The sequence below is a fragment of the Phialemonium atrogriseum genome (assembly GCF_030411735.1).
Source record: "Phialemonium atrogriseum strain 8032-3 unplaced genomic scaffold QBC33scaffold_9, whole genome shotgun sequence".
In the NCBI taxonomy this organism is placed as follows: domain Eukaryota; kingdom Fungi; phylum Ascomycota; class Sordariomycetes; order Cephalothecales; family Cephalothecaceae; genus Phialemonium; species Phialemonium atrogriseum.
Genome location: NW_026848146.1, coordinates 274,027 through 299,836, shown reverse-complemented (window position 1 = coordinate 299,836; position 25,810 = coordinate 274,027). Strand labels below are relative to the sequence as shown.

The following is a 25,810-nucleotide window of genomic DNA, read 5'->3' as shown; positions in this document are numbered from 1 at the left end:
TAATCAACAATAGATACTAATACTTAGTATCTTTAATTACAGTGACAAGCTGTTAAAGTTCAGCAGTTAAGACGTGCAGATGTCACACACCCTGCCCCAAGGCCCTCCTATTTCGTCAGCTGGCGCTGGCCCTATACGACGACGTCGTCGTCGTCGTCACACACCGTCAAGGTTTAACCTCCAGCTATTAAGGTTCAGCCTTGTTTGCTGGCCCGCTCGTCACTCTGACTCCGAAACTGTGTGACTCAGACGGCGACTTAAGGTTCGGCGCCTCCGACTCAACAGTTTCATAAACCCGGCGCTGTCCCTCGACCGACCAGTCTCTCTCGTCATAACCACAACCAATCATGTAACCTATCATAAAAGACATCCAGTCATGTCCTTGCAGGGATGAACGTGATTTATGGACCAGCACTGGTGTCTATCCCTTTGGCTGTCATTGCGCACCACGAGGGGGGTCAGCCAGCATTCAGCAAATCACGGCTCCTTAAACCAGGTTCCTACACTAACCACCAACATCGGTAAGTAGTTCCCGTGACAGCTAAAGGGATAGTTACAACTACTGCTATATAGAGTAAATAGGGTTAGAAGGGGGAAAAAAGGGACAGTGTAGGAGTCAAACCCACTGTAACGGGTCGTAGGACCCAGGCCGGCAGCGGGACGGAGGCATGGGGGTGATTAGTCTGACTTGACTTATACAAGGTGGCTAATTGGCACGGGTTCTGACAGAGAGGGCGGTTGCGACAGTATTGCTAGTAATTTAGGTAGGAAACTGTCCCAAGTAGCTTCTCAGTCAAAACGTCTATTAAAGCCTGCTCTCGTAAACCTTTGGGCAGGTCCATCGCGGTCTTTAACTCAGGGCTGCCCAGGGGTCCCTACGCAGGCCTCCTGCGGGGACCCTGTAGGACCGGTCGACCAGGCCAGCTAGACCTTCCTACCCTGCAAGGCAGGACCATACTGATTACAAGGCCTTCCAATTGAAGGCTATGCTTGCGCTAATCACTTGAAGCCATTTTATATGGCAGACTAAGCCACCTTGGCCACTAGGCTTTCCTAGGCCCTGCGTGTGTACTGGCACTGGTTAAATGCACTTGAGGGGGGGATATTGTTAGCCCCTACATGACGATACACGTAAGCCCTGACAAGATTCCAGGCGCATAGGCTCTCCCAAGTAGGGCAGTTAGATAGGTAGTTTAGCTGTGGATTTCCACGTATATAGAAATCCACCACGCATCACACACAACAAGAGGTCTACAGGTAAGGCTTACGCGTACTTTGCATACCATTATACCCTGGAATGCTTCCATACCTGTACCTGCCTACAGTACTAGAGGCTAGGATTTAATGAGGGGTACTTAATGACGCTGGCGAGATGGTGTCCTTTCCCATTTTCTGTATGTCGCAACATCAAGATATCACCTGACGAAGATCCGTTGCCCTCCTTTGGCTCCTTGACCAATGTTTTGTTTTGCTCCTCCCACACCCTCCTTTTTCAGCTTGCTTCAATATAACATTGAGAAATCAATAATTGAGGTTCTCAATTATGGCTACAGAAGCCAGGGCTACTCGGAATCGGGAAGATGAACAGCCTCCTAGGCGGCCGCACGAGCAATCGATGCTCTACAAGGTATGATGTCATCCTTCCCGAGTCCTCGGTCCGGAATGGGATGCATTGGCTTTCTTCCATACCTACCTACCTACCCACGTATCTACTGAGTATGATATCAAGAGGCCGCTCGACCCATTAACTTTGGTCACAGGCGGTCATGACGCCCATCGTCTTTGTAACTTTCCTCTTCTCTCTCATCATGGTTGACTACCGATATTCGGTGATGCGCTCGCACTATCACGCCGAGAACCCAAGCCGCCTACCGACCTGGTTGCATCGCATCGTTTATCGCTATCAGCCATATGAGTACGTCGTTGTCGACGAGAACGGCCGGCCCACTGGGCAAAGCGCGGATCCTCGCTTCCTCCACAGCAAGCAGCGCGAGCTCATGAAGATGGAGGTCACCGATGCATTTGAGGTCCGGAGTACTGTAATGTTTGTCCTTGGTCTCATAAGCCTGCCCTTGATCTGGGGCCTCTGGCGAATAGCAAGCTGGGTTGTCGGTTCGATGCTGGCCAAATAATGACTGGTGCACTTGACGGTTGATATCTGCAGCTGCCGACGATGTGACGGTCCGCCAGGCAACATGCAGTTGCGGGATGTCTTGTGAAGTCGGCTTGCCCGGTTATGAGAATGGATATTAATCCGTTTCTAGACCTTCATTAGGAGGGAACAACCTTATAAATTTGTCCGAACTGCGTTGGGATTGGGGCAATGATCTCGCCGGCTCCGAGGGTGTAATTAGATAGCACAAGCCTACCTATTTGCAGGTTGTCCTAGAAGAGCTGACTGATCTAGGTTCTCCGCAAAGAGGTGGAGGAGGTATATACTGTACCTGAAATCCAGCTAAAATATCTGGCTACTAGGTACCTCTAGGTAGGTAGCTACTCCCAATGCGAATGGGCTTCTCTTCACAAAGCAAACACAGGTTGACAAAAAAAAATATTAAGACTGTACTGACTGTAACTTCATACTACGAATCAAGCCAAGTTGAGGGAATTCTGATGTTGGATCAATGTGGACCGTGCGATGCAACAACTTTGGTAGGCGCCCTGGTGTTTCAATCGGCCTGACTTTCGTCCGCAGTTCCTGATCGCGATGTTTGCGCCGGATAGTCCACGTCCCGCAATACCGAACTGACGTATCTGTGGACGCTCATTGCGAAAAGGATTATAAAACACTGGACAAGTTCCATTCTAGATCAACTTTCAGATCCAATCATCTTAACATCATCTCCCATCAAGGACCAACAACCTCTTTGCTCATTGAGCTCTGGATGCCATTGGGGAGAGACCAGAAATACAAGTCCGGCCTGATACTTCAAGTTGGTGACAGCTCTGAAGTCGAATATACAACTGCGTTCTTGGGTTAAGCCCGGATCCTCCTTCAGACCTCCTGTCCCATAGATCACCATGGGTTTACCGTGGCGGGTTATATCGGGGACGTCCCTCGTATGCTCTTATCTTGCCACCTCCCGCGAATCGGATTGGGCGGTGCTGCTGTTCGTTGCGAAGTTCGCCGCAGCATGGATTGCCCAATTCTTCCTCTGGGCAGTCTGGGCAGTCTTGCTGTGGCCGAAGCTCTTCTCGCCTCTGCGCGGTCTTCCCGAACCCAGCAACAACTCTTTTTTGATGGGCCAGTATGACAGGATAGCTTCCGAGCCCACGGGCTCCCCCATGTTGGACTGGTAGGCAACCCCCCTTGAGGAACTGGAGTGTGTCGGGAGGGAATGATGCTGATGAGATCCGATTCAGGATCAACACAATCCCCAATGATGGCATTATCAGGTACCTATCGCTGTTGAACCAGGAACGGATCCTTCTCACCTCGCCCAAGGCCTTGGCCGAGGTCCTGGTGACTAGAAACTATGATTTCCCGAAGCCGGAGCAGATGAGATACAGCATCGGCCGGATACTTGGCGTAGGCGTCCTGCTTGCCGAGGGCGACGAGCACAAGATGCAGCGCAGACACCTGATGCCCGCCTTCGCCTTCAGACACGTCAAAGATCTCTATCCCGTCTTCTGGGGCAAGTCCCGCGAATGCGTACAGGCAATGACCGACAGCGTGTTGCGGGACTCCACGAAGGAGCCCCAGTATCAGGACGCCGCCGCCGTCGACAACGAAAAGGCGGGCGAGAAGCTGCCTAGCGGCACAGCTGTCCTGGAGGTAGGCAGCTGGGCCTCGAGGGTGACGCTCGACATCATCGGCGTCGCAGGGCTGGGCCGTGATTTCGGTGCCATCAAGGACCCGGACAACGAGCTGACCCAGACGTACGCGCGCATCTTCCGGCCTTCCAGGCAGAGCCAGATCTTGGCCCTGCTCGCGCAGTTTATCCCGGGCTGGATCGTCAACCTACTCCCCGTCAAGCGCAACGAGGACATCGGCCACGCCGTCAAGGTCATCCGCGCGACCTGCCGGGACCTGATCCAGCAGAAGCGGGTCAAGCTCGCGAACAAGGAGCCCGCCGACCCCGACATCCTCTCCGTGGCGATCGAGTCGGGCGGCTTCAGCGACGAGAACCTCGTCGACCAGCTGATGACCTTCCTAGCGGCGGGCCACGAGACGACCGCCTCGGCCATGACCTGGGCCATCTACCTGCTCTGCACGCACCCGGAGGCCCAGGCCCGCCTCCGCGCCGAGGTGCGCGAGCGCCTCCCCTCCCCAGCCGACGCCGCGGCCTCCGTCTCCAGCGTCGACGTCGACCACATGCCCTACCTCAACGCCGTCTGCAGCGAGGTCCTCCGCTACTACAGCCCCGTGCCCATGACCCTCCGCGTGGCCGGCCGCGACACCACCATCCTCGGCCACAAGGTCCCCAAGGGAACCCGCGTCATGCTCACCCCCTGGGCCGTCAACAAGTCCCAGGACATGTGGGGCGCCGACGCCCTCCGCTTCGACCCGGAACGCTGGCTGGGCGGCGGCGGCAGCGGCGGGGCGTCCAGCAACTACGCCTTCCTGACGTTCCTGCACGGGCCGAGGGGCTGCATCGGGTCCGGGTTCGCAAAGGCCGAGTTCGCCTGCCTGCTGGCGGCGTGGGTGGGGCGGTTCGAGTTCGCGCTCAACGACCCGGAGCAGGCGGACGAGCGGAAGCTGGACATCCGGTCCGGGGTCACGGCGCACCCGCGGAAGGGGCTGTATGTCAAGGCGAAGGTTGTCGAGGGCTGGTGAGGGCCGGTATCCTCCCCCTCCACCTTTCTTTTTCTTCTTATTTTTGCTTGGGTGTAGATACGGGTGAGGGCGTCTTCTCTCTTTTGCATATACGGGATCATGGGTTTCTGTATACAGTTTCACTGTCGGGCGGCTCTGTGTACATGTGATTGCTACATTACTCACCTCATCTTCTACAACTGGACATCCTCTTTCGGTTGTCAAATTCCGGCCGATGTATTCAATTCGTACCTGCGCTAGGTAGTTGCCATGTGCAACATTGACTTGGCCAGCGCCGATTGAACTACTGTGACATGCTGGAATGGAAGACCGATGGGTTTCGGGAGTGACGACATGATCGCCAGTGAAAGATCGGAGCAACAAATAGGACTATTTCCTTGTCACGCGGAGTTGGAGGTCTTGGCGAGCTGGCACCGAAGTCGAGACCCTTTGAGAAATATCCCTCCCTTGGAAAAGATAGTCTATGACCTGGAGCCTTCTCGAGTAACACGGCCTTTCCTCCGAGGGCCAAACTGCAAGTTCACGCCGACGGCGACTCATCCATTATTCGATAGAGGAAAACGTGACAGAACTTGCCGCCTTGGCCTCCACGAGTGGTTTAAGGGGGTGGACGAGCAGACGCGGCTCACTGAAACCATGAGAGTCAAAACCCTTTTAAGTCTAAACCTAACACCAGCGCTCAGCGCTCAGCTACCCGTGAAATGACACCAGGGAGAAAGACCCAAGACCAGGGCCAAAGCAGCGCCTTGGCTTCAGTTGCCCATCCGCTCGTCGTAGCAAAGGGGGTAGTCTCAGGGGGAATAACTTCCTTCCCCCCCACACACACATTGACCTGGCAGCTAGCTGCTTGCACCTCCGTTACCTAGGTGGAAAGCATCCGATCCGAAACCATCGAGCCCCGCACCAGCCGATGTAGCTCAGTAGCTGATCTCCCTCTCTCCCTCGAATAGATAGGACCATGGGAGCTAGTGAGTGGGTGGTGCTTCCCGCCCGAACCTTGAGATCAACTCCACCTCAGGGCCGGGCCTTTCCCTGCCCTGCTGCTAATGCCCTGCCAGGTTTTCCCGCTGTTGGTCGCTTGGAACAAGCGCGGGAGGCGAGAGAGAGGGCGGGCGCAGCGAGCGGGAAGGACTCAGGGAAGGGGGGGTGAGATGGAGGGGTGGGGATGCGGGGGGGGGGGGGCCAAAGCTCGGTTCATCCCTAGGCTGTCCTTGTGGCGGGCGGGCAGGATCAGCTGGTGTTTGCTCTCCTCTTTTTCCTTTTTCTTTCTCTCTCTCTTTCTATTCTTATCTTGCCCAGTGTGGTGGGTGTGTGAGGCGGTGTGTATGTAGGAACAAAAAAAGAAAAGGGCTTGAAACATGCCTCGCTCTTGATCTCTGGCCCTCCCGAGCGCCGGGCCAATTGAGAGATGGCGTTCCCTGATTTGTTTCAAGCCCAATAATGACTTGCATTTAAGACCTGCGAAGTGGGCTGCGGCGCTGGGGCGCGCAAGGCTTAATTGATTGATTCTGGGCCTGCACTATGACCACCTCTGTCTCACCAATACTGGAAGGGGGGTGTGGGGGGAGGGGCGAGGGGGTTGTCCGTTGCGCCGCTCGGTCATGGCACTGGGAGTCCGTCATCAGACTGTCTGCAAGGGCTTTGGCTTTATTCTTCTTGGGGGGGGGGGGGCAGATACAATGCATCTCCCCTGCGTTACAGGAACCTTTTCTTTTTTCTTGGTAGTCGAACCCGCCTAGAGCAAAGAGGGGGCTCAAGTGTCTGCAGCGAGGCGCTCCAGGTAAACCGTCTACTTGCCCTTGGCCTGGACAGTGAAAGTGGTCAAAGGCGAATAGTTGGACTCATAGCTGGACAGTCCGTTTTGTAAAGTAAATAAACCCAAGTTAAACTGTCAGAGCAACTAACTAGATCGTAATGTGATGGCAAGTATCCAGACGCCGTGGGCGCTGAATTAACCGCGGGATATCATAACGCGAACCAACCTAGTAACCAACGCCTATCCTGTCAAACCAATATGACCCCCGTTTCCCCAGTTTCCCCCGTTGCCCCTCGGGGCCAGTATAATCATACATATTAGTACGGATACAGAGTAAGAGGTGGTGAGAAAGATAGAAACAATGCCGCAGTGGAGGTCACCTCCAGGTCCCGTGTATCTTCCCTCGCCGACTATTCCTCTTCAGCCCGATCTCGCCATTGATCATGAGGCTCTTCCACCGACGCCCGACACTTCCCCGGTCCTTGCCCAGACTCCTTGCGCAGTCCTGCCACTCTGACTTGCTCAGCTTCAGCTTCTCCAAGACCAGCTCGACCAGGATGCGGTCGTCCTCGGTGCTCCAGAGCTCTCCATCCTGCTCCGCAACAACATCCGTTCCCTCTTTCTTGCTCTCATCATCCTTGAGGACGCCATCTGCATGGAGCGTATGGTAATCCGAGCGCTCCAAGCCCAGGGGTAGCACCTCCGGGGCGATGCGCGCGCGCTTTGGTGTCTGAGGGCGGGGAGGCAAGGGTTCCGCCTCCTCTGTGCCCTCCCTCCCATTGCCGACCCAGTTCGCATTGTCGCCTTGAAGGTCAAAGTCGCTCTCCTCGCCATCATCGTCTCTGCCCATGTCGTCGTCGAGAGCCCGACGGCGCTTGTTCGGTCCCCGAGTTGGCGCGGGGCGTTTGACAATCCTCTTGCGCACCACCAGATGGTCGCCGCTCGTAACTCCTAAGCCAGTGCTCTCCGGCCTGTGTGATCGCAGGCGCAACTTCAGCGGCGCCGGCGCATGCGCCATCGGCGGAGTAGGCAGCTGTGAGTGCGACGTCGTTGGTGGTGTAATGGGCTCAGCCAGTGGTGCGGGAGCTGCGGGAGATGCGAGGAGAGCTTGAAGAGAGCGGCATGTAGTGAATATGTTCCCGATTGCGTTCTGGGTCGAGAGCTGGGGTGGGCTGGCAGGCGGCGAGGCGAGCAGTGCTGCCGACTGAAGGCGTGTGACTGGCGCCTGCGACGAATGCGACGGGTCGCAAGAAAAAGCCGAGGGGAGCAGCATGGTGCTAAGCGCAAGAGTATGCTCGCCTCGGTCTTGTAGTGGTTGCGACAGTGAAAGGAGGGTTCGTTGAGGTTAAACGAGTTTGGGAAACTGCTTGTCCAGCTGAGTCGTGCGGTTGAACGGCGGCGATGCGCGCAATGCGAAACGAAATGGATGGGTGTCGAGAGTGTTTGCGCAGGGGACGGAAGGTAAATGGGGTGTTCAAATACTGCTACAGTGAGCAGGGATGAGTTGCGACTGCGATACTAGGAACGAGAATTGTGTATATATATAGCGGGTGGTGAGAGTTCGCGATCCCAAGGTCAGCGGAAGGTGGGCGGTGGGCGGGAGAAAAAGGCGGGAGAAGAGGGAAGCCTGGTGTGGGCTGGGAAAGGCCTGCGAGATGTTCGCAAAGGATTAATGCGCCTAATATGGACAAGCCCATGCGGAAAGGCGACCCACAAATACCCACAACTGGTCCCACAGGCCCACATGATGCTCTTGAAGGGGCGCACTCTGCCCAATAATGGAAGCTCTGACCTCCATGAGGCCCCTCCTGTACAGTACATTGCAGGAGTCCTGCAAGCACTTAAAACTGCCCAAAGAGGTACACGCCGGGAAGGTATTGCGCACCCCCTCTTGCCAGGGGTGTTAGTATGGATGGAGGTCTGGTCAGGTACCTGGGAGGTAAGTAAGGGGAAAAAGCCATCAAATATGAGCACACCATCCACGACGGCGAGCTAGAGAATAGGTACAAGTGCTGAGACTTTGTCTAATCTAACCGTCGATCATAGATGGAGAGTCCGGGCCTTCTGTCTGGAGCAGCCGGTATTTGAGATTCCCTTGACGATCTTAACAAGACCGAGTCTGTGGATCGGGCTGCAGATGTGAACGACAGGATGGGGGTTCTCGGGTTACCCTAAGAAGATTCACCTAGGTACGGTCCGGTATTGAAGGCAACATCCTAGCCTCTGCGTCTTCCGCCCCTCTGATGGGTATGGAAGGCGAATCCCTACCCTTTCTGGTCACCTTCCCAGGTAACCACGTACACTGGCCCTCCTATCCCGGGCAATCCAAGGAGGAACCATGTAGGCTACCTACCTTGTTGGTGGAGTTTAAGGGCACCGCTGATGTGGACTAGTGTATTCCTGCAGGAATTATGTGGACGCACAGGAGGTGACAGGACCCAGGCACACAGGCAAGTCCAGTGGCTTGAGGCCTGTGCCCCCATGGTAGACGGGAGACCAGACTTCGTATGCGCCCTGTTGGACGCCATCGAGTCACAAGCTCTCCAAATAAATTACATATACAGCAAACGGCACCCTCCACGACCCCGGCTCGATCGGAGAACGGCTGGCCGGTAAATATGCCGGGTTATAAGAGGACTGAGCCTGGTTGACAGTCCATGTTGTGTTACCTGGGAATGATCAATGTCGTTGCGTCCCTCTTTTAGCCGCTCATTACGTTTTCGAAGGCGTCGTGATAAGACATCGTACCTCCGGCCCTGACGTCGAGATCCAGGTCTCTTTCAGGGCCTGAAGAGACGAGCAATAAGGGGTGCCCTAACCAGATCGTCGCCAAGATCATGACCCGCAGTTAAACCACTTGTATGTACATAAAGGTCGTAATTTAACGCAACAGCCAGTGCTGGCGCCCCGTCCCCTTGCCGTCGATGCAAGGCAAACGGGATGGTGTGGGCGACTCAGCGACGATATCCATGGGAGCGTTTCGAAGAGGCGGTAATTCGCAGATGACCCATTGCATCTAAGAGGACCTGCCCTCTCTATGTCAGGTGTCCTCTCCCTTCTCCCTCCCTCTCCCTCTCCAGCTAGGAGAGACCTTGTGCATTGTAGTAAGACACTTGTATGGCCGCTCTGTCGATTCTCGGTGAAATGCGCCCCTGAGGTCTTCCGAAGGCGAATTCAGATGCAGTTGTGGCCTCTCGCAACCCCCGGCCACCGAGGAAATATCAAATATCACGTTCAAATTATTGTCTCCAGCGGAGAGCAACGGGCTTGCAGCTGCAGGAAGATAAGGTATGTATCTCAACTGCAAGTCATCCTACAAGCAGGTGCTGCAGAGAGCCACAATTTCAAGAGTGCATGGGCAGACAGGGCGCCTTGATTGGGTGATTCTCTCAAATTTTTACCCGGGTCATACCCAACCCCTCATCAAGCCGACGGCCTTGATCACAACATCGCGCCTTTTGCGCCTCCCTATTTCCCGCCACGTCCTTAGGCGCCACATTTACCGTGTACACGGCTTGTTCCTACGGGCCATTACACTATATCTGGAAAGGAGTATAACCGCAGCTAAATCTGGATTGTGCAAGATACTATCTGGACATTGATGGAGACCGAGCATGGTCCGAGTGCTACAGGGAAAGAGCACTAAACACGAAAAAGACGCGACGCGACGCGGTTGACTTGCAGGTTTAATTAAACTCTTATCCAATTGACCAACCACATTGCTTCTGACGAAGGTGGCTTGTCACTTGCAGGGCGAGGGTGCCTGCAGGTGGCCCTGACCACATTGTGGCCCGCCCTTCCGCTGCTGGGGGCCCCACCCTCTCACCGCCGGATAACCACAGATGAAGGCAAGGTTATTGCCTGCCCCTGCAATAGTCAAATCTAGACGGGCTTCAGGATATGTACCAACGCTGCAAGACAGAACCTTAAGTTGCGATAGTTTGCAGTTGATCTCGCTCATTGTCCGAAATGATCGTCGGCAAGCTAACAATAGGTAGGCTTTGTGTGGGCTGGGAAACGGGGAAACCGGAGGAGTGCCTTGGCAACAAATCCCACGTCCAAAGACCTGAGTCCCGTGGTGCTGGGACGACGACCCTTGTTGCACATCTCTCCATGGCCTGTTCGCCTATGCGTAGAGGCTCTCAGATCATTGTCAAGCGATGATTCATCAGGAGGTAGTCTCCTCTAAACCCACTTCCTCAGAAACGGCCTGCTACTGCAACGACATGGAAGTCATGCCTGTTCAGAAAGCATGCGTATTCGTCGGTCAAACTGCTGGGAGCCAACAGAGATATTTCCATTCTTCGCTGAAATGATCCGCGTCAAAGGGAACAGGGAGCGCTTCCATAGGTGCTTTACTAGGTTGGTTTCAAGAGTTATGGTCCAATCTTTCGTTACTGGAGGTCTAAAACTTCGGATCTCTCTTTCTATCTATTCATCTCTCCCTAGACCATCTCGAAGTGTGTGTGTGAAACTTCGGGTCGAGAGTCCTCGACAGAGAGCATGCGAGGGAATGAGTGTCCGGCTCTATCTAAACTTTGGACAGTCATATCTTCGCTCAGTTGAGGTATTCCACATTATGCCTTGCCAAACTCTGCAAGATCTCGCTTGGCGATGCCCTCTCATAATCAACGCTTGCGAGCATACATCGAAAACTCTTCTGTTCATCAAAGAACCTGTCCTTCGTCGACGCTATGTAGGGAGCTTCCAGGTTACATGTCCTTACATGTCCTTGAATAAAGCCACGTTGGGCGCATTGTTGACAAACTGTATCAAATTTGCTTCCCGTGAGGTACACATAGATGCTTTCGGCTGTGTCTAGGTTTTGACAGAACCCAGGAAGCTTCGACACAGATAGACAGTTTTGCCACCCTTTGCCTCAGTTAATGGAGTCATGCTTTCTCCGTTATACTCTTGGTTGGTTCATCAGATGGAGGAAGCTTAAACCTCTTGTGTATATATACCTACCTATGTTCACTGCTGCCCATTTCTCTAGGTACTCACTCGCATTATCAGACTACATTCAGGGATCTAATCACAACCTCCTCCTATTCACGATCTCCTAATCACAACCGCCTCCCAATCACGACCTCCTCCCAATCACGACCTCCTCCTAATCACCACCCAATACCTTGCATTTCGCCCTCTCCGGCGTATAGCATCTTGGTCTTCTCCATTCACTCCCATATTTCCTCCCACCCTAAAAAGTGAGTCAGCGGTGATACACTTTACTCAACCACCCTAATCTTTTTGATGCCCCATGATAAATAGGGTTCCTCGCCCTCGTCCTCTGTTCCCCGGTCTTTCCTTTCTCCCCCAATACCAGGGGACTGTTGTCTTGCTTTGGCTGACTTCTGTTGCCCTTCTTAGCGCGCAGTTCCCTAACTTGCTTCAGGCAACCCACGATTCCCCCCCCCCCAAAAAAAAAATTGGTCTAGTTGCAACTCTTAACTGCCTGACCCAATGGGCTTCTATAACCGGCCTGCACTGGCACGAGGCCAGGAGGCGTACTGGACGACAAGAGCCGACAACTCTAGCAATGGCCATCATGGTCAGCCGGTGCCTTCGACCCCATTTATCTCGACTCATCCATATCATGGAACGGCTCCCACGCTGCCCCCTGTGCGCTCGCTTCTCCTCCACGGGGCCCACGCACGAGGCCGCCAGGTCCACAGTACCCATGGATCCTGGAAAAAAATATCCAACCGCATAGCCAAATGCGACTGCTGCGAGAACCGCTGCTCCGGTGTTGGGCAGCAGTGCACTGACTGCGGCGCCAATGTCTGCCACGCCTGCGCCGTCTCGGGCAGGTGGCTGGGCATGGGCAACCACCACATGAATCTCTCCGCCCTAGACTGGAGTCTAGCGCCGTCCAAAAAGAGTAGGCCAGTACAAACCGGTAGCTACGCGAAGGGGGCCACGAGCGCTACCGCGACATCAGCAGGTCGAGGCAAGCGAGCGCGACCAAATGCCACCCACACTGGCGCCCGCCCTTCCAAGCGAAAGGCTTCAGGGCCGGCGGCCACATCTAGCCAGGAGGGACCCCTGAATCAGACGGCGAAGCGTTCGAAGATCTCTGACAAGGTGACGGAATACAACGCCGATGCGGGTGCCGCCGACCACCACTGGCCGGCCGAGCTGGGCCGCTTCCCCGACTGGCTCCTCGATCCGACGCCATCGACCACCTCATCGGGGTCTGTGACCGTCGCGGCGGCGGCCGACTCGCCTCGCCTCGCGGCGGCGACGACTCTACAGCGCATGAAGAGCATGCACGACCCGCCGCCGGGAAATATTGCGACCGGCGACAAGGGCAAGAAGGAGGTGGAGGGTTACAATATCGACCCGATGCTCTCGGCCGGCAGCCAGGACACCTCGATGCTTCGCACCGGTTGTAGCGCTTGGCGCTGGGAGATTTAAACGCGGCTGGTTTCACAAACAGTTTTGTTAGGAACAAGTGTGGATACCTATATCACGTATAGCCACCCTGAGGAGCAACTTCCTCTACCTAGGTATTTGCCTACTTAGGCTGGGCAGGTACCTAGGTAGGTAGTTCCATCGAGCACAGCGCAGGAAACAAGAGTTCGTTTTTCCTACCGTGCTTTCCTCAGTAACGATGTCTATGATCGGTCTACTAGAAAAAAAGAAAAATATAGGAAAACCCCCTTTTAAATTGAAAAACAAAAAGAAAACCCCCTATTTAAAACCTCACGACCTATGAACAAATCTAATCAACCCCGTCTTAGATCTCATCCCCCAGAATCAACTCAATCAGCTTTTCCTTCTCGGCGCTCTTCTCCACAAGCCCCCAGAACGCCCCAGTCCCATCACCATCCCCGCCGCCACCGCTCTCGTCCTCCCCGCCGACCCGCGTGCCGCTCCCACTCCCGCCGCTGCTACTAGCCGATTCGTCGTCTCCGTCTTCGCCACCACCACCGCCGCCGCCGCCGCCGCCTCCCCCATTAGCCCTCGCCATCCCGGCCAGCAGCAGCTCCCTCGGCGTGCCCATCTCGGCGACCCTGCCGCCCTCCATGACGAGCAGGCGGTCAAAGTCGGCGACGGTCGAGAGGCGGTGCGCGACGACGAGTACCGTGCACCCCGCGGCCGCGAACTCGCGCCGCAGCGACGCTTGGATGGCCGCGTCGGTGCCGCGGTCGACGGCCGACGTCGCCTCGTCGAGGACCACGATCTTGGGCCGCGACAGGAGAGCGCGCGCGAGGCAGCACAGCTGGCGCTGGCCCTGGCTGAGGTTGAGGCCGCCTGTTGAGATCGGGTGCGAGAGGTTGGTGAAGATGTTGGTCGCGTTGTTGCTTGCCGTGCTGGCGTCGGGCTCTGTGGGATCTACGGGCGCGGGCCCGTCAGTGCTGGCGACGGAGGTCCCGTCGGGTGAGGTGGCTTCTGTCGTGTCGGCCAGAGGAGCTGCAGCCACGGCGGACGGCTCCTCCGTGACATCGGCTGGAACATAGGTGCTTGGTCGCTCCGGATCTGGGCCTTGGGGTTCGACCAGATGGACTCGCTGCAAGGCGAGCTCCAGGTCATAATCATCGAGCTTCCCTTCCATATCCAGGTTTGAGCGCAGGGTCCCCGAGAACAGGAACGGATCTTGCGGGATGATGGCGAGTCGGCTGCGCAATTGTGCCAGCTTCAGGGTGGATATGTCGATATTGTCGATCCGCACCGACCCCTGCTTGGGTTCGAGCAGCCGGAAGAGCACCGCGGCGAGAGTAGACTTGCCGGCTCCCGTCCGTCCGACGACCCCTATCCGTTCGCCAGCCTTGATGGTGAAGTTGACGCTCTTGAGAACGTCAGGTAGGTCCTCGGCATAGCTGGCTGTCAGGTTATCAACCTCGATCCTCCCTTCGGTTGGCCATGCTGCAGGCGCATCGTCGCCCCCCTCCGGTTCCGTCTCGATCTCTGCATATTCCAAGATACGCTCCGCCGCGTTATAGCCTAGTTCGACGGACGTCATGCTCTGGAGCAACGTCGTCAAAGCACCAGTGTATCTCAGCGCAAATGTCAGGCTAAATCCGGCTAGGGCAGCGTCCACGCCTCCGATGGCGACGGCAGTCGCCACGACCGTTACGAAGACGGCGCCGAGGGCGCCCATTCGGAACGTCATCCAGCGAGTCGCGATCTGGAGTGCCCAGCCTGCCTTTGCGTTGTCGTCAATAAGGGCGTACATGCGATTCATGTAGAAGTTGCTCCGGCCAAACGCTCGGATCGTGGAGAGACCGGACAGGACTGAGCTGAACTGGTCGTAGATGGGCGAGTGCGAAGTCGAGTTAAGCCTCTTGATTTCGCGGGCCGCGTTGATATACTCGCTGGCTATGCGGGCGTAGAAAACCAGCAGAGCAAGCCCGACGAAGATGATATAGACAGACACGGACAAGCTACATAATCTAGTCAGCGCCATAGATCTTCAGGGGAGTTGTTCTCATACATACCTTGTCCCGACGATAATTAGCAAACCAAAGATGTTTTGGATGAAGCCAAAGGTCTCGGGCGCCAGCCGCTTGTCAACAACAAACGTGTCCGAGGTGAAGCGGTTCAAGATCCTGCCAGAGGGTATCGTATCTATCCAACGCAGGGGAGCCCGGAGGATGGCATGGGTGAGCCGTTGGAATAGCACCTTTGCCGCCCTCAAGCCCACGACGAGAAGAGCAAGTACTCTGACGACTGTCGCAATGTTGCCCAGGAAGTATAAGACGACGTATGTCGTCATCCAGAAGGCGACGTCGCGCTCTGAGTCGGCAGCGATGCGGTACTCGGCCTTGCCGAGATATACCTGGGAACTAGTGACTCCGGCAAGCACCAAGGGCTTGGGGCCGTCTTCGCTGGTCACTCTCTGCGCGAGCTCCTTCAGGGCCCACGTTCGGGCAACGGGCAGGAGACGGGCAATGATCAGCACGCTGATGCCAAACATCCAGTAGAAGGCCGCACCGCTGGCGTCGTAGTACGCCCTGTAGACCTTCCACTTGACCCGACCTGTTTCCCGTTTCTCCTCATTGTCACTCCCATCCTTGGGTTTCTTATTGTTCTGCTTCAGCTGTTGGTCCTCCTCGAATTCGGCTCCGCTGTCCGACACCAAGGTGGATTCGACTTCGGTGTCGTCTTTTGTGTCATCCTCAGAACTGACGAGGCTCTCTGCCGACTCCAGCCTTCCATCTCGGAGCCGTACGAGGTAGCTCGCTCTGGAAAGAACGAGCTCTGCGTGGTGGGTTGCCAAGATGCGCGTCCTCCCCCTTGCTAGCTCGCCCGTGAGCGCCTCCTCGACGATTAGTCTCCCGACGTGGGCGTCGACGGCGCTGAGGACGTCGTCAAGAATGATGATTCCGGCGCGGGAATACAGAGCACGCGCGAGAGCCACGCGCCATCTCTGGCCGCCGCTGAGGGTGACGCCCTTGGGTCCGACCTCGGTCAGGTCCCCGTCCACTAACAGCTCGATATCCCTCCCCAGGGCACAGGCGTGGAGAACTTTCTGGTATCGTGTTTCGTCAAATGGAAGGCCGAACACAATGTTTTCCTTCACTGTCCCGCTCTCGATCCAGGGGGTCTGGGATACGAAGGATGTCAACGATGGTATGACCCACCCAGATGCAGGTATGCTCTTAGGGGCGTCTTCAGGTATCGGCGGCTGAGTTGGTACCCGTATCGTCCCTGACACGAGCTTTACCTCCCCTAGGAGGGCAGCAAGGAGGAGACTCTTGCCGGAACCAGTCTTTCCGGTGACAACGCTAAGTTTGCCAGTGGGGAATTCTAGGGAGATGTCCTTCAGCATCGAATGAGCATCGCTCGGCTCTGTCGAGTCTCCGTCCGAATCTTCAATCTTTGGCCAGGCCACCGTCGCGTTGTCGAGTGCGATTGTATCCCCGGGGATCGCAATGTCCTCCTTGTCGGTCTGTGTGAGATACTTTTCCAATCGCACGCAGCTGGTCCAGGCCTCTACCAGGTACATCTGTAGAAGCGGGAGGAAGGCCACGGCCTCGTCGAGCTGGTCAAACAGACCCAGCGATGTGAATAGCACCGAGGCCCTGATGTTCGTGCCGTTTTCCCAGACATAGACGGAGAAAGCGACGCAGGCTAGGAGTAGGGGCCCGAGATTGATGAGGAAGATCAGCACGCATTGCCACATGGAAACCCTCCAGTACTGCTTCAGCTCCTCGTTGCGGCTGGCGAGGATCTTATCCTCCCAGTGCTGCTCGAGCGCCGAATACTTGATCTGCCGCATGCCCTGCAGGGCCTCGGTTAACAGGTGGGCTTTGGCATCGCGGTACCTCATCAAACTGAAATGCAGTTTCCCATATTTATTGGACATCCGAGTGCTGATCGGGATGATAAGACAGGCCGACCCGAGCCCGGCCAATGTGCTCTTCCAGCCTAGCAGCCGCATCAAGAAGGACCCCGCCAAGATGAGTTTGAAGAAGGACTGGGGGAAGTTGTTGTTGTACTGGCAAAATATCGTGACCCGGTTGCTGAGATGCTGTCAGATAAGGATACTTCTTGCGGTACGGGGCTGCGACTTACCTGTCCAGTTTCATATGGTTGATAACTGACTGTCGAGTCTCGTCCTCTCTAGATTTCATCTTGTCTTTACCTTTGCCCGAGTCCGCGGCCTTTGCCTTGTACTTGTCCTTTTCTTTTCCTCCCTCCTTCTGTCCAGGAGCAGCAGTCTCGTACTGCTTAAGAGCTTTAGAAAAGACCAGTGACTGTAAGAGCGACAGAACAGGGGTATCCAGCCGGCTATTCGTGATCCATCTCAGCCAGTTATAAACCCCAACTTGGAGCAGTTGGCTGAGGAGTAACCCAAAGACCCAGGCAAATAGGCCGGGGTCGGCCGAGTTGAAGTCTTCTCTCGACTCGATCCTCTCGAGAAACTTGAACAGCACGAGCTGCGGAAAGAGAGCCAGGAAGGCAATGACCAGGGTCAGAATCCACTGGATGACAAGCTCGCGAGAATAAGCCTTGATGAGCTGCCGCCAGAGTCTTGACCCCTTGCCACGCCGTGCAAAGAAGCTGTCCCGCAAGTTACGGGAGCGGGTGCTGTGGTCCAGCATCGGAATGTCCGACATATTCATCTGACCCCCCTTTGGGATATCAAAGATGACTCGGTTCCAAGAATAGGAGAACAGAGAGAGCAAGGACAGGGTATGCTGCTGGTCGACCAAGTGGCCATCTTCATAGACATCGGGGCGGCGGGGGAAGGCGGCGAAAGAACAAGCTGCCGCCAGTGCTGCTGCCAACTGGGCAAGGCACAGAACGCCGTACACTCTGACCTCGACATTAGGGTCGGTCAGGGCGGCCATCGCGGGGAAGGCATCTCTCAGGGCGATGGAGATGGCAAGGGTCAGCGAAGACAGCAAGCCGAAGATCCCTAGACGGAATTTGAGCAGGTAATGATTCCTGAGAGGAATGCACACGCCTTGCAGGCAGATGAGGATCTTGTAAACGACGTCAGTACAGTTCGTATGCTTGAGATCCCTTCGGATCCGGGCGCAAGGAGACCTACCCATGACGCCAGATCGGCCCACGAGGATATGATAAACAGGCCGCGGTAGTGCCGGTCGTCCCAAGGGTATGCATTCTGCGCTGACAGCGCCTTGGATGCAATCGATACCGCGAGGCCGGCGCTGATACTCAGCCAGAGTGCAATCCTCGGGCGGAGGTCGGTGTATGCCCTGATGGAGTCCTCTGTTGCGGTGCCATCCTCATCGTGATAGAGGTCTTCGACAAGCGCATATCCTCCCCGAAGCCTAAGCTGACTAAGACCTCGTTTGAGAGCAGGGAGACTTAGAGGCACAACCAGAGCTGTTCCAGCAACGCCGACGACCCCCTTCAGAAGCTCCTGATCTGCCATCTTGACAAGCCTTATGCAGACTCAACGGTGTTGCATATCTTGGCGTTCGCTCCGGGCCTAATAATTCCAGGTCGCCCAGTTCATGACTTGCTTACAAACTAAGGTGGGAAGGTAGGAAGTTTAGAGTGTAGTGGGGGTGGTTCCTACTTGAATGGGCTGTTGGACCAAGCGAGTTTCACCTTATTTGTATTGGGAGGACTGGAATGGGAACTGTCTGTTGGAACAAGGAAACAGGAAACGAAGGGAGAGAATGTTTGAATTATAAGAAGTTGTTGCCCTGGTAGACATCTTCGCCACCACCCAAGCACCCCAGCGCTCTAAGAGGCTGGGCTAGGCCATGCTGTGGGCCGAGCGCAGCGCTTCGTTCAGCGGCAGTGGCAGCCCAACCACCTCGGTGTTTACCAAATGGTACGTCCGAGGTCACCTCACGGTCCTCCGTTCTCTGTCCTCACCGCTGCGAATGCTGCGAATCTTGCCGTCTCGTTCGTCATGAATTTCGGTTGGCAGCTCCCCGGAGTCCCTTGATGGGCAGCTGTCTCATTTAATCTTGCCGCATAAATTATCCCTCACTGCCGGCCCAACGCAGGTACCCGCCCGCCTCTCCCCGCGTTTGCTGCAAATCCATGCCACCAAGATACGTAAGGTATGTTCTCTGTACATATTACTATACAATACAACGAGCTTCATTTACTATTTACTCCCTATCCATTGACAACCGTGCCTCCGTTGCAATGGATGGTCTGCCCGCTCACGCACGAGCTGTCCGCCGAGGCCAGGAAGACCACGCAGGTCGCCACCTCGCTCGGCTGGATCGGCCGGCCCATGGGGCTGGTGAACTGCTTCTGCTTTTCCTCGGTCATTGTCGAGGGGATCAGCGGCGTCCACACCGGCCCGGGAGCGACGGCGTTGACCCTGATGCCCTTGCTGAGCTGCTGGTTACTGAGGCCGCGCGTGAAGGCGACGATGGCGCCCTTGGTCGACGTGTAGTCCAGCAGGTCCGGCCGGCCGATGTAGGCGTTGATGCTGGCGTTGTTGATGATGGTGCTTCCGCCCTTCATGTGCGGCAGGACATACTTGGAGAGGTAGAAGAAGGGATGGATGTTGGCGTTGAACGTGTCTACCCATTGATCCCTGCCGGTTTTGTCAGCAGTAACACTAACACCAGGGTATCCAAACTTTGCTTGCTCACTCGGACAGGTCCTTGACATCCTCAACCATCATCTGGACGGCGGCATTATTGAAGAGGATGTCGATCTGGCCTCCGAACACCTTGACGGCCTCGTCAACGACCTTCTTGCAGTTATTGCGGTCTCTGAGGTCAGTGGGATGCAAGTGGCATGTCTGGCCAATCTCCTCCACCCGTTTCTTCGTGTCCCGAGCGTCCTTCTCCTCCTCCGGCAGATAGGCGATGAACACGTCGGCTCCTTCCCGCGCAAACAGAAACGCAGTCGCCCGCCCGATACCCGAGTCTCCACCAGTGATGATTGCGTTCTTGCCCTTGAGCTTTCCTGCCGCCTTGTACTCCTGCGCACCACCCCTGTCCGTCGGGACCTGTTCGAATAGTGGTTTGGGATAGGGCATCTTGTATTCCTTGCCCGGGAACTGCTGGCCCGAGACAGGAATCTCGTGGCCTGTGCCGGTCACGTTTGTTAGTTGCGATCGAAAGTTGTTTCCTGGATATTCATCACCCTACCCTGTTTGAACTGAGGCTTGTCGGTCATGTTGAAATGTGTGTGTTATCTGACCGAAACAGCTGTATAGAGGGAATCTGAAAGTAGAGAGCTACCAATAGAGAGAACGTAGGATAACCAGGATCACGAACGCCGTCAGCTCTTGAGGCCTACCGTCACACTTGTTGACTTATACCTAACTGACTGAGTTGCAGTTGAGGCTCTTGCTTGGCAGTCGATGATCACCGATGACGACATGACTCTAGGTCAACCACGTCTGTTAGTTTGCTCATCATCCACTCGCATTAAATATTCCGTGAAAATAGGAAATCGTGCATAAGTGGAGAAGTTCGTCTTGGCCTGTCGCAATACCAGGTGGGTAGGCATCATCTTCAAGGTTGTTGAGTTGTGGAATTAGTGTGCAGTTTGCGTCCACACCTTCCCGAGGCAAAAGTACGAAAAGTGCACCGCCACCGTTCCAGAATCCTGAAGGAACTTCATTCCCAAACCATGCAGGCCTCACTAGATCCCACGTGCCGGACAACAAGTCGGATCAGAGGAGCTTGAGTATGGGTGTTTTGGGGTGCTGAAAAAGGAAGCGTCCTCTCCAGGGTCAAAACGCGGTGAGACCATGGTCCGTTCTCTCGACCGTTATCTCCTGTAACGTTGAAGCTGCCGTCATGTCGATAATCAGTTAAATCGCCAACAAACGAGAAATGCCACCGAGAGTTCGACATCTCACACAGCCGTTCCTGAGGACAGTCTTCCGCACACTAGTGATTGGGCCCTTGGGTCGTTGGCCGCTGCTGATGTTGCCAAAGCCGAGGCTAGCTGTCACTCCGCAATGTGTTGGCAGAGGATCGGTGGGCGTGGGTGGTGCTATGCCTTGTCACGTTCTGGAGAGGTGGGAGTTCCTTAGTCTCGATTCTTATGTTCGTCCAATTCTATGGATGCGGAGACGAAACAAGGCCATCGTCGCCGTTATGTGCTACCTGGCGAGGTATCTAGACCTACCCCATCACAAATGCAATGATAAAAAGACAAATAAACTCATATCCCCCGTTCCTTGAACGCCACAGACCGCCAATACCTCACCACCTCTCAACTCATGGCAGATGGGTGCCCCTCAGCCCCTGGATATCGACATCATTACCCGGGCCTTTCCAGGTCTTGCTGCCCGTATTTCCACAACAATTCATGGCGCCGTCCACGTTGTAGATGACCGTGTCTAGGTTGCCCTGTTAGCAAAGTCGATCGAGTCCCCCTTCATTCTCTGGCAAACGGACTGAGATCCAAGGTGCTGGCGATCTGAGATCCGCCCATGTCCTCACAGTCGCAGGTCAGGTAGAGGGTGGAGGTCTTGGTGACCGAGCAGTTGGAGCATGAGTCGGCGTATGCGCCACTGTTCAAGGTCCAAATGTCGTTAGCGAACCTGCTCGTCTACAACCCAGGATTCCCCTGGCGTAGATGCCTCACTCCCGAGGCGGGAGACGTACCTATCCCAGGCGATCAACGTTCCGCCGTTGTTGGCAACGCACAGATTCAGGTCGAGCCTGTCAGTAATGGATGCGGTGGTTAGTATTGGTGTTCCCATCCTATTATGACCCACGGGAACCGCCGGGGGGAGGAAGGGGGAGAGGAGGAAGGGTAACTGTACGAGGTCCAGTTGTATGCAAATAGATCGACCTGGTTGTTCAGGCAGTACATGCCGAGATTGGAATCGGTGAAATTGTAGCCCGGGTAGATACAAGTTGTGATGAAGCCCCCATCTGGGCAACTGCTCTGAGGTGTGACGAACTGTCCACCGAATGCGAGAGACAAGACCAAGGTCGTGGAAATGGTAGACACGATGGACGCCATTGCTTCGGTAGCTGGTAGGTTGTTGTTTCTCAATTCCTCTGGCCAACCTTAGTTGCTGAGGTGTTTGCCAGGTGAACCTATGGTTGCAGGGGTGGAAGAAGACCAGGAATTGAGCCAGCAGATATTTCGGGGAAGATGGTCTTCGGGACGTTGGAAGATGGAACAACTGGTCCGAGGGTTAGGTTAGGTAGGTAGACAAGGTAGACACTTGGCCGTGAAACGTACCTACCTACCGAGTCGAGGTCTGGGTCAGAGAAGTTCCCGATGGGAAGCGAGACCCCTGTCCTATTGTCCCACAGAGGGAGGCGCGATGCTTGTGTGATGAATAGGGATGGGAAGGTGCCCTATTTATACCCTCCATTCACTCCTTGTTCCGTTACTCATTTAATCTAGCACACAGGCAGAACTGCCCAACCCATCTGAACTGTTCACTGGCCACGTACCCTGAGCTTGATAATACTGAGGAAGTGAATCCATCTTCCACATTACAAGCCTATAATGCCAGGCCTCCCTACCAGATATCAAAGCCACAATAGGCCATCAATCGATACCGTACCTAGGTACATACCTACTTGAGTATACGCAACACACAGCCTAAGATTAGTACGAGTCAGTGCAGGTTCCACGGCAGTCCTCCCCAGAAACCCCACGCGGCCAAGTAGCACAGCGTCACAGCATATGCGATCTGCAGGTGCTTGATGGATCCGACTCGGCAGAAGAATATTATGGGACGTCGCTTCATAACCTTACATGGAGCTCTATTACCCTGCAAGCTACCTAGGTACCTTGCCATGGGGGCATATTGGCTCAGGGGAAACCCAAGGAAGGCGTTCCTTCTCAGATATCCCATTCCGTGGAAGCAACCGCATTCTGGCTCAACTAAAGCAGATTGAGGGGATGGCAAGTCAAGGGAGCGGATATTCTGAAGAGAAAATGGAAGCCGGCTGGGTTCAATATTCCCAAAGTAAACTGTAGGTACCCTAGACCACCAACCCCATCATCCAGACGTTTGCAATACCGCTGAGGGTCTATCCCCCTCAGAGTTTCCAAAACAAGTAAGTTGTTTGTCACCAATCAAGCTTCTACCCACCTGGCTAAACAGGGAAGGCAACTTCGTTATTGCAGACCAGGAACCCGTCCTGGCTGCCGATATGATCGTCTAATCATCGCTGTCAGCACTGGTGGTTGGCTCTCCGTTGGAAGTGTGTAGATCCTACTAAGGTTAATGTACGAGAAAACCAGGCCCCCTGTCAGGCTTAGACATCGAACGGGGAAGTTTTCAAGGTCGGTATACCCAGTCTTTGGCCACAGGGAGCATGTCTCGGCAAGACGACCCCTTTTGCGAACTTGTCAGCAACGGGCATGCCGAGTCGAATGTGAGGAGCGCGAGAGAAGGGGGTGGGGGCGCGGGTTATCTTACATTTTGACAGGCACCACCTCGCCATCCCGGTTTCTGGACGAAGGTCAGCGAGCGAGAGGTAAACGGTAACAAGCCCCCTGATCATGGAGTGACGCACTCGTAGCAGCGGTCGAGCTTCAGTATGGAGCAAAATTCATTGCCAGAACCCGCGCGGCATGAAGCGGTAATGGCTACCTCGGTCGAGTTAAAGACCCAATCATGGCAGTTCTTCATGAAGTTATGCGGGTGCTTCGTGGCGGCAAGTCCAGATGTGATTAATAGGAAGAGGGCGAGGAAGCGTAGCATGGCAGACTTCATCTTGGTCGCAGTGACAGGAGACACTGGGCAGGTGTGTCGTCCTTGCACTTGATGGGTCAGTAAATGTTGATATTTGAGCCCGGGGAGATCATAGAGTGCTGGAGCATGCTGGCAACAGGGGGAGGGACCCTGAAGAGAGAGGGATATATATATTGGCTATCGTCAAGGCCAGTGGTGACGGTGATTCGCGATCCCAGCGTCGAAGCGAGTAACGTGACGCCGTCACGAATCACTCTAGGTGCCTCCGCAAGATCACTCGCGGGCCAGTGAATGCCGGCTGGTGGACATCCAAGGAGCACTCTCATGCACATCCAGCAACCCTCATCCAACGGCATCCGACTCCGTCAGTGGCTGGTCTAGAATCACCAACCCCCCATTGTCGTCATACCCGACCCGACCCTCATCCACGGCCCTCCGCATCTCCTCTCTGAGCACGACCCGCTCCCCACTCACAGGATCCCACTCCCAGCCCTCGCGCATCCACATCCACCGCAAGCACGCCCTCAGCTCCTTGTCGGCCGGCAGGACGCGCTTCCACTCAGGGCGGAACATCGACTCCCGCCCCTTGCCCGTCCAGTCCTCGGCCCGGCCGAGGAGCACGTCGCGGCAGAATATGCGCCACGAATCTATGGCATAGGGGCCCTGCGTGAGATGGCCGATCTCCCACGCAGAAGCCGGTGCCTCCCTCCGGGGCACATCAGCCGTAGAGTCGCAGTCGCCGTCGCCGTCGCCGTTACCTTCACCGCCACCATCACCATCACCATCCTCTGCTTCCGGCCCATACTCGCCACGCGCCGTCACCCCACGGCCGTCGCCGGGCCGGGGGTAGTTTTTCACGCCGTACCTGACATTTCGCGTCGGCGGCCGCGCGGCCCACAGCCCCGCGTACCTCTGCAGGGCCGCGCATCGGACGGCCGACAGGCCGAGGTGGCGGATGACCTCGACGACGTCGGCCGGCTCGGCGGCCGCGAGCGACGCCGGGGTCGGGAACCGGTCCACGAGGCGCCGGAACGCCGGGATGGCCGCCCTGCCGGTCGTGCGGATGAGCAGCGTCACCGCCACGAGGAGCCGGAACGGGTCGTCCGCCAGTTCCTCCTGGATGAGACCGAACCGCGGGGCCGAGAGCGGCGGGATCGGGAGGCTCGAGATTGTCCCGCGTCGGGGGCGCGCCTTCTTGGCCGGGGAGGCTTGGGGGCTGAAGTATGGCGACTTGGTGACGAGCTGTCTCGGCCGGGATATGTCGGCGGGTATGTCCCATGGCACTCCCCCGTCGTCCTCTACCTTGATCTCGAGCAGTAAGCTTGGGTCGTCTCCATTCGATATTAGCGTGGGATCCGCAGTCTCTGTAAGGGGGCCATGTTGTCTCCCTCTCGGCATCGTGACTTCGCAATTGCTTTCCGCGCTCTGTTCTTCCCTTATACTTGATTTCCTCCTCCGCTTTCTTTTAGCAGGCGGAGAACCCGGTGTTATTGCTTCGCCGAGCCCATCTCCTCCATCCTGGACATCGTGGGCTGGCCCCTGTTGTCGCCGAGCATCAGCCGACGGCCCTACCCTAGCCGGCACCACCGGGCTGTCTTCCCAGAACCGAGACACAGTCCCAGTCCGCCGCCTCTTGGACGAGGACTTGGACCTCCCCTCCCGGCGCCGAGGCTCGGCTGACCGCCGGGCCTGGTCCTCGGCCGCTTTCCCGGAGAGCACGTAGGCGACATACGGCACCACTCCAGGGTCACCTTCGTCACCGTCCGCTAACCCGGCCCGCGAGACCGCCTCGTTCCTGATCGACGTCGCGCAGTTGACGAGCATGTACCATTCCTCGACGCCCTGCATGAGGCTGGCTTCGTAGAGCCGCTTCATTTCTTCCCTCGGCACCAGCCCGGACACGATGAGGGACTTGAGGAATTCCCGGGATTCGCCGTCTTCGATGTCGAGGCCGTATAAGAGGTCGGCCGCCATGCTCATCCCGGTCTGTTTGGCATGTAAATACGCCATTGGTATGGTGGTTGATGAATCGGGGGGCTGCAGTTGATCTGCGGCCCTGCCTGATAGCCCTCCCATTTTGTCGTCCAACTCATCGGGGGAACATGAAGTTATATGAGGTGTGTTTCACTGGAAGAAGTTGCTGGAAAGAGTGCCGCCCTAGGCAAAAGCGAGAGAGCCGGCAGCTGATGAATAGTAATTT

At 55.9% G+C, this 25,810-nt stretch overlaps 9 protein-coding genes across 9 annotated transcripts; 3 read left to right on the top strand and 6 right to left on the bottom strand.

Moving 5' to 3' along the window:
• Positions 1-1,543: 1,543 nt before the first annotated feature.
• Positions 1,544-2,132, top strand: QBC33DRAFT_557865 (uncharacterized protein; the record flags this gene model as incomplete). The annotated part of the gene is made up of 2 exons (XM_060429839.1): positions 1,544-1,627; positions 1,761-2,132. 2 exons carry the CDS (start codon positions 1,544-1,546, stop codon positions 2,130-2,132), a joined length of 456 nt encoding a protein of 151 aa, XP_060284618.1.
• Positions 2,133-2,614: 482 nt separating this feature from the next.
• On the top strand, positions 2,615-4,928 carry QBC33DRAFT_376260 (putative cytochrome p450 97b3). Its single transcript, XM_060424023.1, has 2 exons — positions 2,615-3,296; positions 3,364-4,928. Exons 1-2 carry the CDS (start codon positions 3,022-3,024, stop codon positions 4,775-4,777), a joined length of 1,689 nt encoding a protein of 562 aa, XP_060284617.1. The 5' UTR covers positions 2,615-3,021; the 3' UTR covers positions 4,778-4,928.
• Positions 4,929-6,636: 1,708 nt separating this feature from the next.
• Positions 6,637-8,241, bottom strand: QBC33DRAFT_534847 (uncharacterized protein). Its single transcript, XM_060427570.1, has one exon. The coding sequence runs from the start codon at positions 7,804-7,806 to the stop codon at positions 6,910-6,912; it is 897 nt and encodes a 298-aa protein (XP_060284616.1). The 5' UTR covers positions 7,807-8,241; the 3' UTR covers positions 6,637-6,909.
• A 3,755-nt stretch (positions 8,242-11,996) lies between these two features.
• On the top strand, positions 11,997-12,950 carry QBC33DRAFT_568754 (uncharacterized protein; the record flags this gene model as incomplete). The annotated part of the gene is made up of 1 exon (XM_060430518.1): positions 11,997-12,950. The coding sequence occupies one exon, from the start codon at positions 11,997-11,999 to the stop codon at positions 12,948-12,950; it is 954 nt and encodes a 317-aa protein (XP_060284615.1).
• Positions 12,951-12,961: 11 nt separating this feature from the next.
• On the bottom strand, positions 12,962-18,623 carry QBC33DRAFT_534841 (uncharacterized protein). The gene is made up of 4 exons (XM_060427569.1): positions 18,037-18,623; positions 17,055-17,968; positions 14,975-17,002; positions 12,962-14,920 (listed from the first exon to the last, which is right to left on the bottom strand). Exons 1-4 carry the CDS (start codon positions 18,382-18,384, stop codon positions 13,273-13,275), a joined length of 4,938 nt encoding a protein of 1,645 aa, XP_060284614.1. The 5' UTR covers positions 18,385-18,623; the 3' UTR covers positions 12,962-13,272.
• Positions 18,624-19,085: 462 nt separating this feature from the next.
• On the bottom strand, positions 19,086-20,396 carry QBC33DRAFT_606867 (putative oxidoreductase; the record flags this gene model as incomplete). The annotated part of the gene is made up of 3 exons (XM_060432317.1): positions 20,078-20,396; positions 19,574-20,015; positions 19,086-19,515 (listed from the first exon to the last, which is right to left on the bottom strand). The coding sequence occupies exons 1-3, from the start codon at positions 20,103-20,105 to the stop codon at positions 19,086-19,088; spliced, it is 900 nt and encodes a 299-aa protein (XP_060284613.1). The 5' UTR covers positions 20,106-20,396.
• Positions 20,397-21,160: 764 nt separating this feature from the next.
• Positions 21,161-22,273, bottom strand: QBC33DRAFT_568751 (uncharacterized protein; the record flags this gene model as incomplete). The annotated part of the gene is made up of 5 exons (XM_060430517.1): positions 22,144-22,273; positions 21,712-22,080; positions 21,551-21,607; positions 21,341-21,456; positions 21,161-21,282 (listed from the first exon to the last, which is right to left on the bottom strand). Exons 2-5 carry the CDS (start codon positions 21,912-21,914, stop codon positions 21,161-21,163), a joined length of 498 nt encoding a protein of 165 aa, XP_060284612.1. The 5' UTR covers positions 21,915-22,080; positions 22,144-22,273.
• Positions 22,274-22,948: 675 nt separating this feature from the next.
• On the bottom strand, positions 22,949-23,791 carry QBC33DRAFT_375612 (uncharacterized protein). The gene is made up of 4 exons (XM_060424020.1): positions 23,432-23,791; positions 23,335-23,367; positions 23,132-23,250; positions 22,949-23,073 (listed from the first exon to the last, which is right to left on the bottom strand). Exons 1-4 carry the CDS (start codon positions 23,629-23,631, stop codon positions 23,009-23,011), a joined length of 417 nt encoding a protein of 138 aa, XP_060284611.1. The 5' UTR covers positions 23,632-23,791; the 3' UTR covers positions 22,949-23,008.
• Positions 23,792-23,952: 161 nt separating this feature from the next.
• QBC33DRAFT_449526 (uncharacterized protein) lies at positions 23,953-25,584 on the bottom strand (the record flags this gene model as incomplete). The annotated part of the gene is made up of 1 exon (XM_060424520.1): positions 23,953-25,584. One exon carries the CDS (start codon positions 25,582-25,584, stop codon positions 23,953-23,955), a length of 1,632 nt encoding a protein of 543 aa, XP_060284610.1.
• Between the last annotated feature and the right edge of the window lie 226 nt (positions 25,585-25,810).